This window comes from Leptodactylus fuscus, chromosome 9, assembly GCF_031893055.1.
Source record: "Leptodactylus fuscus isolate aLepFus1 chromosome 9, aLepFus1.hap2, whole genome shotgun sequence".
NCBI classification, from domain to species: domain Eukaryota; kingdom Metazoa; phylum Chordata; class Amphibia; order Anura; family Leptodactylidae; genus Leptodactylus; species Leptodactylus fuscus.
The window spans coordinates 77360949-77372883 of NC_134273.1; the positions used below are offsets into that span (position 1 = coordinate 77360949).

Sequence of the window (11935 nt, forward strand, 5' to 3'; positions counted from 1 at the left end):
AGATCTGCCGGAATGTCTCCTCCAGGAGCTCCTGCTGAACATGTCCAGGCTGTGGGGTCCTCAGGGAAGGTGTGGGGGTCTCTAGTGTCGGGGTCCCCTGCTCTCCGGCTCCTCTCAGCTCTCTCTGGCTTCTCTCTCATCAATGAAGTGAGTCAGGCGCGGGGTTTCCGTGTGTGAGGCTCCACCTAGCCGGGGAGGAGGAGGGGGACCTGGAGGACACCGGCAGAGAAGGACGCCCCCTCCTCAGCCCAACACAGCACCCACCAGCTCACAAGGAACAATGACGGCTCCCTATGTCACGGCCTGAAGGACGCGCTATTCAGGCGCGCGACGACCTGCAGAGTCGCTCCAATCCTCCCACACATGTATGGAGGAGATTGGCGCACCTGAGCAAGGGAGTGAGAGCAGCTGGAGAGTGCACACTATACTTATAAGGTTTTCTTTATGGGGGGTTGTAGATTTTGTTACCCTTTACTTTTGTAATTGCAGCAAAATCGCAACAATGTTTCGCCATAGTCAGGTTACGGATACATGGCGGCCATGGATAGCCGCGTCACCTTGTAACTCTTTCACACCTTGACTAGTCGTAAAAATATTGGACATTGCTCGATTTATAGAAGTTACGGTCGTGGCACGCTCGGGGTTGCAACGCGACTCCATTCACTACCATAAGTGACGGTATTGAGCGATCTTTGGTCACACGATGGGAGCCATAGCCAATGTCATTGTGTAACCTTAGCCTAAATGATTCTGTAGGGCCCTGTTCACATCTACGTTCAGGCCATGCAATTCCCCTATCTGTATGAAAACACGCCTACGCCAGCGGAGGGCGCCATTTCCCCAGTGACCTTGCACCTAGACACAAATCTGACATCATGTACGCCATTTATGTGAAATAAAGGAATATGGTGTGGGCAGAAGCCACAAGTTGCAGCGCGGCCACCACAAAAACACCCAAGGTTACACAACTTTTGACACCAGTGGGGCAGATTTATGGGGCAGTTTTCAGCACACTACAGTGTAAGGAGCTCTGTATACTGTATATCTCTTCTGCTCTGTACACTGTAGTGGTGGTGCTGGAGGACTGTCGCTCTTCTCCCAGTCACTGGTATAGACACAGCGCTGCTTAAAGCTCTTCTGGCAGCCGAAACAGCTGATGGGTACGAGGTCTGGGTGCCTGACCCTGACCAATCTGATAGTGGTGAGGTCAGTGGCTAAGCCATCAATATGCATTCTGGGTCTTGGACAACCCCGCTAGCTCATCCTATAGCATGCATAAATGTTGTGTGCGTGAGGCCAGCTTCTACCTGCCCTTCTGTTGACACATGATGGTACCCAGAGGCATAACATGACACTCCGTGACCCCAGTATAAGATCTGCAAGACTCGATTATAGTACTGGTTGGGCCACCTAATGCTCCTTGGTCTGGGTGCCCTGTGTACCCCCAAGGTCCCCACACCCCTGGTAGAGCCCCTGGTGGCGCCCACTCTTCATGTTTACCATCAGTATATGTAAGCTTTATTTTAATGATATGTCCATTCACCCATCGATCCGAAGTTGCGTAACGATGAGATATCTGTCTATATAGCGGCGGTATTAATAAGGACTTACATTACAGTCATATGATGGTCCCTATTAGTCACCAGTTTTAGGGATATGTGCAGATTGTATCCACCACTCATTGGCAGCTCCGACAGATGAGTCAACAAGGCAGAATACACTATTTGGTGCCAACATCCAAGGAATCATTTTCGTAGAAATTGCATTTGCCAGATGATCCGGTATTTGATACATAACTACAGATGAGACATCGCTGCTACTGATAGGCTTCATCTTCAATATTGAATTTCAGCTGTTTTTCGGGATCTGAGCAACGCATTTAACGGGGTTATCTGGGAAATAATCAAGGTTACCAGTATATTCCCTACACCCGAGTCCATTGAAGCGCCATTTAATTCCTTTGTGGAGGGCAGTGGGGGAGGCCAGAACTCGTGTTGTATTGTCTTCCCTGCAGCCTCACTCCCCAACTCCCTACTGCTCAGGTCAGCGGCCTATTCAGTCATGTGACCAAGAGTCGGAGCGTCTGCAGGTGAGGTAGAGGAATGGGAATTTCGGCTGCCACCTGCATAAGTAATAAACAGCGCTCTGCGGGATCAGGGTGTGTATTAGTAATAAAGCTTAACCAGTCCACGGAATACACTAGTGAGCTTTATTATAACCCAGACAACCCCTTTAAGGCTGCGGTCATACTAGTATTAGGTGACCATTCGTGGACTCTGTCCCCCGTTCTGCTTAAAATATGCAGGACTTTTCTTTCCACCGATTTTGGTCGGAATCTCGCCATACCTTATAATAGTCTATGGGGTCCGCGGGTAAACGATTTTTAAGCGCATAGGGAAATCCGAAGTGTAATACTGACGTTATTATTTTAGTGGTGGCTCAACGCTTAGTTGACTGCAGGGCCTTTTAAGTCTATTGAGTGATCTGAGAGAATGTGGAGCCCCGGCCTAAAGGATGTAGACATGGCTGAATTCTTCTCTGGTAGGGAAGAGGTCCTGGGTTCGAATCTGACTCAGGGCAACATCAGCCTGGAGTTTATACATGTTCCCCATACTATGGTCTGCTCACACACTCCAAAAACAGTCATAGGTTACAATTTGGAATTTAGGTTGTGAACCTCATCTGGAATATGTTGGAGCTGAGACCAGTCATGTCTTGTTTGTGAAGACCTGTGATTGGCTGCATCAAAAGGGACGTCAGCCGGGACCTGTAAACCAAAAAAAGGAGGTGCTGACACTGGAAATGGAGAACTTGGGAGAGGTGAGTTATCCAGAGTCCTACTAATTACAAGGTCCCATGGGGTCCCAAGTCCCTTGTTTGAACGAACACCTATCCTGTTACGAGGTGTGGACTATATGAGGCAAACATCAGATGCAAAAAAGAAGCTCACACTGCCATCTATATCTGGTAACTTAGGGGTCACCAAAGCTACAGAACAGCTTGGAGGACCATTTATGGCTGGAAGGAAAGTAGAACTTGTGGACAATCCCTACTCTAAATAAAGCCCCCCGCTGACCGTTAGTAGAAGATGTCCAATATGGCAGCTTAAGTCTACAAAAGACCAAACTTTTCTCCACTTCAGGACACGTGGTATTACAGTACAATGCATCCATTTACATGGGAAGAATATGCAAATCTGTCTTCCATGATGTAATTAGGAAAACAGCTGCTGCCTCAGTATTGCAAACCAATAGAGGGCGCTCACTGGAATGTGCAAGCCTGTCTTCCCTGATGTAGTTAGGAAGACAGAATTCCAGTGAAATAACCCAATAAAGGTTGCTCCCTTTTGCATCATGCTCGACCTTCCAAGAGGCCTTTGTTTTGCAATGACGCTGGGATTATTACCAGGTATAGTCTCTCAATCGAGGACGGCCGTTTCGATGTACTTGCATCTCATCAGCTCGATGTAGAGAGGACTATAACCTGGTAGAGGTGAGAGGCTTAGACAGGGTTAAGGGGATATTGTCACTCCTTGGGAAGAGACCACCATATAGGTGTGTGGAGACTTATTAAGCCTTTAGCACTCCACTTCGCAAAGGACCATGGGAAGAATATGCAAATCTGTCTTCCATGATGGACATACTGAGACCTCCAGTGCGGGAGACACTCTTTATAGCAGCTCTCTACTCTTGCAAATAGGGGGATCCCAAACAATTGACCTTCTATATGATGTCCATATTCCCCATCAGTGGATGGGCCAACCTCTTCTATGGATAAGGACCAGATATTGATCAGCTGATGACATTGGGTCTTTCAGCAGCTTCACTTTTCTCCTACAGCGGCCACTGCAGGAGGGATGTGGTATTGCACGAAGACCAATCAAAAGACTCTGCAATCCTATACAGCCGCTCTAACTCGGGTACTCAGAACGTATGGTGGTTCCTTTCATTATACTGAAATGTCAGCATTATTAACTGTCCAGGACAATCTGTAAAATAATAGCCCAGAAATTCTACAGATGTATTTTTATCTCTTGTTCCAAATGCATCTATGACGTATGGATTATTCTGGTAATTGCATGCAGAGTACTTCATGGAGTACGCGGGGGGAAGCTCCTATAGGAAAATGACTGGCTAGCATTAGAAGTGCTGTATTACCTTCCTACAAAAGTACATGTTACGAGGCTTAGAGCGGCGGGTTGCGGTTCTACTGGCATAGTCGTACACCGTGTTTCTGATGCAGTACATTCTCATTACGCCGTGTTTCCATAACAGCGACATCAGTGATATTTGAGCAGCGGCATTATCTTGTACCTGCTATGCGCTGACATTTTGGTCCTGTTAATAATAACGCTATAGACTTTTTTGTGTTGCGGCGGAGCACAATGAAAATACCTGGTGCTGGAGGAACAGAGTGACACGGCGCAGATAAACACGAGCGCATTGTACGCTATGAGGAAAATCACTTGACATCAGTCCCTGGAACGGAGAAGAATCCAAACAGATTGTTAGTAGGAGAAGCCGCTCCGGGAAAATATGAAGCACGAACCAAATGATATTGGGATTTTTAATTATTGCATCTGTGACGGATTTATCCTCCTGAATAGAAACATGATGAAGGAGGGATGAAGTGCGCGCTCTATTTATAGACAGGGCCGCCATCAGGAATTTTGGGGCCCCATACAGCCTAAGTGTCTGGGCCCCCCCCCCCTCCCATTTTTGCTTTGCGCGCCGCGGGAAATTTAGCCCCACCCACTGTTATGTTGACTCCGCCCACTCATTAATTTTCCATTTGCCCGCACACTGTATAATCCTCCTACAGTCACCCGTAAATTATATGTCCCCCTCCGTCTCTCCCCTAGCTTCATATACACCCTTCATCTGCCCCCAGATTCATGTCCCCTCCATCTCTGCCCCCAGATTCATGTCCCCTCCATCTCTGCCCCCAGATTCATGTCCCCACATTTCTGCCCCCAGATTCATGTCCCTCCATCTCTGCCCCCAGATTCATGTCCCCCCATCTCCATACCTCCCAACTTTTGAAGAACTAAAAGAGGGACAAAATGTGTGGCGCGCTTAGCGCGCTGCAGCAAATTTAGCCCCGCCCACTTTTGTGTTGACTCCGCCCACTCATTAATTTTTCATGTGCCCGCACACAGTATAATCCTCTTACAGTCACCCGTAAATTATATGTCCCCCCTCTATCTCTCCCCCAGTTTCATATACACCCTTCATCTGCCCCCAGTTTCATGTCCCCCTTCCATCTCTGCCCCTAGATTCATGTCCCCACATCTCTGCCCCCAGTTTCATGTTCCCTCCATCTCTGCCCCCAGATTCATGTCCCCCCAGATTCATGTCCCCCCTACATCTCTGCCCCCAGATTCATGTCCGCTCCATCTCTGCCCCCAGATTCATGTCCCCCCAGATTCATGTCCCCCCTACATCTCTGCCCCCAGATTCATGTCCGCTCCATCTCTGCCCCCAGATTCATGTCCCCCCAGATTCATGTCCCCCCTCCAGCTCTGCCCCCAGATTCATGTCCCTCCATCTCTGCCCCCAGATTCATGTCCCCACATCTCTGCCCCCAGATTCATGTCCTCTCCATCTCTGCCCCCAGATTCATGTCCCCACAGTGTCATGCCGTCCCCTCCTTCATCTGCCCCAGTGTCATTCCGTCCTCTCTTTCATCTGCCCCCAGATTCATGTCCCCACAGTGTCATGCCGTCCTCTCTTTCATCTGCCCCCAGATTCACGTTCCACCTCCCCATTAAACTTACCTTCTCCTCCGCTCCCTCGCCGCTCTCTGCGCGTCTCTCTCGCTGACACATGCGGCTGAAGGAAGGAGCTGACACGGGTCAGCTCCACGCTTCACCGCTGGGTGTCTCTCTCGCTGACACATATGCGGCTGAAGCGAGGAGCTGACCTGTGTCAGCTCCTCGCTTCGCCGCTGCCGCCTCTCTCGCTGACGCTGACATGTATGCGGCTGAAGCGAGGAGCTGACCTGTGTCAGCTCCTCACTTCGCCGCTGCCGCCTCTCTCGCTGACACATATGCGGCGGAGCCGGGTTCCTGTGTCAGCTCCTCGCTTCAGCCGCGTTATGTGCTCAACTCAGATCTGCGTCCTCTGGACGCAGATCTGAGTTGAAACAGGACATATAATGACTGCTGCCGGCGCCAGGGGGCCCGGGCCCCCCCCATTTTAAAATTTGGCCGGGCCCCTGACGCCAGTAGCAGTAGTACTGGCCTATCGGCGGCCCTGTTTATAGAGGTCCGGTTTGGTTAACCACTTCGGTAACAGGTTATTTTAGATTTTAAAGGAATAGTCACATGACATGGTGCTAAGGCCTAATGCACATGACTGTGTGCAGGTGGCTGGGCTTTCATGAAATGTTACGGACGGCACATGAATGATATCCGTGTACCTCCGATGCCTCAACAGTAGGGTTGAGCCGAACTTGACTTTTCAGGATCGATTTTGAAATCCGATTTCCGATCATTTTTCATTCGAATCCGATCTCGATCCCAATGCAAGTCAATGGGATTTTTTTTTAATCGGAGATCGGATTTTATAAACAATCCTATTCACTATACAGCATGGAATCTAACTATTGAACGCTTTAATTGTTAGAATCCACACTGTGTAGTGATTTTTTGTTTAATCACAAAGTAGCCAGAGGATTTTTTTTTAATCCTCTGGCTACTTAGTCCCCCCTGGTGTCCACTTACCTGCAGAGATGGCTGGTCCGGTGCCCGGTGTTCTTGTTCTTCTTCACCTCGTTGCCCCCGCCTCCCAGGCTAGGAGAGTGTGGGTGGGTACAGGGTGGTGAAACGTGACGTTTCCCCTCCCAGTACCCGCCCACACTCTCCTAAGCCACAAGCCCCGCCTTCTTCCTAGCTCTTTAACACTAACCTGGGAGGCGGGGGCAGCGAGGCGAAGAAGAACGAGAACACCGGGCACCGGACCAGCCATCTCTGCAGGTAAGTAGCTGCTATAGATGTTAGCTAGTCTCCCATTAGAATAAATGGACGCAGCCGGCGCGCAGGGGGTTAAGGCTGTGTGCCGGCTGCTTCCATTCATTCCTATGGAACCGCAGCGGAGCCTTCACACTGAGTATACAATACTCAGTGTGAAGGCTAACATTGTTAGCTTTTCCCACAACGCTTGGCCAGTAGCAAAGCATTGTGGGAAATAATCACCGATCTTGATCCCACCTAAAAAGATCGTGTTCGGAATTCCGATCGCGATCGTGAAATTTTCTCGATCACCGATCGAAATCCAATCTTTTCCGAACACGATCGCTCAACCCTACTCAACAGCCCTGTTCAGTGATGTCAGTGAGCCCGGGCCACAAAACGGACAGGTATAGGACTTGTCCTGCTTATTGCTGCATACATGGGATTGCAATATTACACAGAAATGAATGGGCCAGTGTCCTAGCACACAGACAAAGCTCACAGTCATGTGCACAGTCAGTGTGCTAGCTGTGTTTTTTACACTGACCCATTCATTTCTATGGCCCCATACACACAACCACGTATTTTCACAGTCCCATGTATGGTGCTGTAAGCAAAACTCAGGACAGGTCCTATTCCTGTCTATTTTGCAATGACCTCAACGAATGAGGGCATGTACGGCACCTGGATGAAATCCAGGTGCCATCTGTGTCGTTCAGTCACGGCCCGGCAACACGCACATGGTCACATGTATGTCGCCTAAGACAGAATGGAACATGAACCACCTGATGACCAGGCTATTTTCCCCGTTTCATAAAGTTTTTGGACTATTTGTTGTATTTCATACATCTTATGTTGTTCAAATAATTGTTGCATCTCTTTTCAGTGATAACTAGTAGAGATGAGCGAGTACTATTCGAAACGTTTCAAATAGCATGCACCCATAGGAATGAATGGAAGCGGCCGGCACGCAGACTTTGACAGACAGATAGATAGATAGATAGATAGATAGATAGATAGATAGATAGGAGATAGATAGATAGATAGATAGATAGATAGATAGATAGGAGATAGATAGATAGATAGATAGATAGATAGATAGATAGATAGATTGATAGATAGATAGATAGATAGATAGATAGATAGATAGATAGATAGATAGGAGATAGATGATAGATAGAAAGATAGATAGGAGATAGATAGATAGGAGATAGATAGATAGATAGATAGATAGATAGATAGATAGATAGATAGATAGATAGGAGATAGATAGATAGTTCTGAGTACCTTCTTGACCATTTTCCGTATAATCTCAGTAACTATATGGGCTCAGAGCCCTATAGTATGGTGGTGTCGCACCTCCCTGCACATGTATCATCTCCAGCGCCGCTCTGGACATAATGCCGCCCACCCCCCAGCTGGGAGATAAATGATTACCCCGTCCTTCAGAAGAATGATACGGTTGACCTACTGTGCACAATTTTGCAGATCCAATTTTTTCTTCCATGGAAGGACTTGCTCACAGTCAGATCTACGCCTTCCCCGTTGACCTCTTGCTCCTTGAAGGAGACTTTCTATATTGTATGTGCAGTTTCAAAGACAGGACTGTTACAGTAACATCCGATGCTCGTGCTGAATAATTCACTTTACTGCCAAACAGCCATTCACATCTAAAACTGGCAAATTTCTATGGCCTAAATCTGTCAGGCTCTCCAGGAGGGGGGTGTTGTGTTGTGTTTTGTTCCATTGTTGAAAATATAGTTGCTGTTTTCTTCAAGGGGGGATTTTATATTTCCTTAGAAGGATTTTCCGTTTTCTCTCTCCATAAGCCATTAACCGTGTATATGAGGTTATGGCCTCATAGTACTGGGGTTTCTATTCACCATTTCTATGCTTGTGGTCAATGGGACAGACTAAGGGAGCCTTCACACGGAGTTTACGCTCCGTGTAATTCAGACACGTAAACACGCGTCAAAGTGACCGATGTAAAACACAATCCCATAGACTTCAATGTGTGCCGGTCTTACGCGTGCTTCACATTGAAATCAATGGGTTTAAAAGCTTCCCATTGATTTAAAAAAAATTAATCATACCTTTCCCCGGTGCTACGGAATTTCCCTTCGCGATCAGGTGACCACTGAGGCCAATCAGTGGCTTCAGTGGAAGGGATCCCGGACATCACTTCTAGGAGACACCGGAGCAGCTGAACCAGACCATGTGGAGAAGACACCGGAGCACTGGGGACAGGTGAGTATAATTGTATTTTTTTCACCTTTCCCAACCTATTTTAAAAATATTATTTTTACCAGGCCTTTAAGAGGTTTAAGGGTTACTTACAATCACTGGGAAAAAAATTTTGATTCAGGTCAGGGCTGGGGTGATATGCTGGGTCTGATGACACTAACCTATCTATCTGCAGGGCTGGGGTGATATGCTGGGTCTGATGACACTAACCTATCTATCTGCAGGGTTCTGATGGAAGACGCCCTTTAAGATGCCAGGTCTCGGTTCAGCCCTGGTCTATTGGCATATGTTTTTCCAACATGGGCCCGCTAGAATTATTTCTTATGATGGACCCAAGGAACCCTTTTCACGGCACTGCTGCTTAGCATAGAATAAGGTGTACACATAAGCCTGGGATTAGGGGTGTGTAAGTGGTACCAAGATGGAGTCGTCCTCCTCTCTATTTTAGCTGCTGCCGTCACTCGTAACATTTCAGAAACAGTATAAAACCTCTATAGAGAGAAACCCATCAAAAGCACCATGGCGGCTTTCTGCGAAACATCTGCATGGGTCCGCTGTTGGTTAATAACCCCGCATCAAACAGTCCTTATTTATTTTCCCTGAAGTAGAAGAGCATAAAATATATGGGCGCTCACCATTGACAGCTGCTTCCATTTCTTGGCAAGACAATAGTTTGTATTTTAGCATAGAGATATAAAAAGCTAATGGAAGAAGCCTGAAGTGCTGTCTATAGTCCCAGTTCTTATTTCCTCTGTTTGCCTTCGGGGCTTCGACAATCAGTTGCCAATTTAGGATATTTAACAGCAAATGCCACCGAGCTTCCAGTGCCTAATGGAGATTATAAATATTTATTAGAACCTGTCACCACTCGTAGCGACGCCGCGCCAACTCTCAGGAAGACTCCCCCTATTGTTTTCTTTTACTTTGACACAATGAAGCATCTTGCAGGATTATTATCATATGGATGGTGGAACAATCTATGCCATCCACATATCGTCTCAATAGACCAGGTATTGTCTGCTACAAATGATGCTTCTCTGCTAAGTGTCACCCCTTGACTTGTTTTCCTAGCCCTGGTCTTGGAGCTTATGCGCGGTGGCGCGCCCGCAAACTGTGCCGATTATTTTTAGAATATATAAGAGATGCGCTTTTGCATTATCATAACGTGAAATGATAAAAATCAGGTTGTCTGCTGCCACCACTAGAAGGCGCTATCTGCATACTTTTAATACAGTGAATTCAACAATACAGAATGCACTGAGTCCGCCTAGTGGTGGCAGCAGGCAGTTCAGCTTTTACCTATTACGCGTTAATATCTGGGCTGTGGCCGAACCACAAGAACAAAAAAATGATCCGTCTAGTGCAGGGATAAGGAACCTTCGTCTCTCCAGCCGCTGTGATACTACAACTCCCAACATGCTCCATTTACTTCCATGGGAGTTCCAAGAACAGCAGAGCAAGTATGCATGCTGGGAGTTGTAGTTTTGCAACAGCTGGACTGCCGTACGTTCCCTACCCCCGATCTAGTGAGAGGCACAAATAGATCCCAAGGGATCCCATTGATTATAATTGGGTCCATTGCCCATTTTTTCACCCTGAAATATGCACATGAATAAATTGGGCTTGCAGGACTTTTTCATCCACAATTTCTGACAGATCTGCACCAGATGGACACTTGGTACAAATGTGAACCATTGGGTAAGGTCATACAGCGGGAAATGAAGAGAACCTTGAGGCGGACAGATCCCTCGCTGATCCCCAAGGCAGAATACTGAAGCAGAGCTTTCCACCTCTGATCAGGTCTCAAGCCAAGGACCCTGAAGCTGAATCAGTAGCGGAATATGTGACAAGATCAACCAGGGGGTGCTTCGTTTTTCAGTATTCTGCTCTGATCCCTGCCGCACATTGAATACAATCAGGGCGGAATCTGACACTGATTTTGGGGCGGAATCCATCCATTACTGGATTATTCTAAGATTAAAACAATACAAAACAAAAAGTGACAAAAGAAAATATTAACCACATGATTGGGCCATTTCCTTGATTCACGACCAGACAAATTTTGGTGTTATTCAGTACCTGCGGTGTTGAGGACTATAGCATTGTGTCTTGTTGGGGCTACTTGGGCTGGAAGGTAGGGGGACCACTAGTCTTATCACCAGTACAGGATGCAGAGGCGGAATTTGCACCTCTTACATAGTTACATTCAGGGCCGCCATCAGGAATTTTGGGGCCCCATACAGCCTAAGTGTCTGGGCACCCCCCCTCCCATTTTTGCTTTGCGCGCCGCGGGAAATTTAGCCCCACCCACTGTTATGTTGACTCCGCCCACTCATTAATTTTCCATTTGCCCGCACACTGTATAATCCTCCTACAGTCACCCATAAATTATATGTCCCCCTCCGTCTCTCCCCTAGCTTCATATACACCCTTCATCTGCCCCCAGATTCATGTCCCCTCCATCTCTGCCCCCAGATTCATGTCCCCTCCATCTCTGCCCCCAGATTCATGTCCCCACATTTCTGCCCCCAGATTCATGTCCCTCCATCTCTGCCCCCAGATTCATGTCCCCCCATCTCCATACCTCCCAACTTTTGAAGAACTAAAAGAGGGACAAAATGTGTGTCGCGCTTAGCGCGCCGCAGCAAATTTAGCCCCGCCCACTTTTGTGTTGACTCCGCCTACTTGTGCCCGCACACAGTATAATCCTCCTACAGTCACCCGTAAATTATATGTCCC

General features: G+C 47.6%; 1 protein-coding gene across 1 annotated transcript in view; it reads right to left on the reverse strand.

The window, feature by feature from the left end:
- PRICKLE2 (prickle planar cell polarity protein 2) overlaps positions 1-140 on the reverse strand; it is a 179135-nt gene extending 178995 nt beyond the window's left edge. Inside the window, exon 1 of the mRNA XM_075287494.1 lies at positions 1-140. Coding sequence (XP_075143595.1) covers positions 1-42 — 42 coding nt within the window. The 5' untranslated portion in view covers positions 43-140.
- Between the last annotated feature and the right edge of the window lie 11795 nt (positions 141-11935).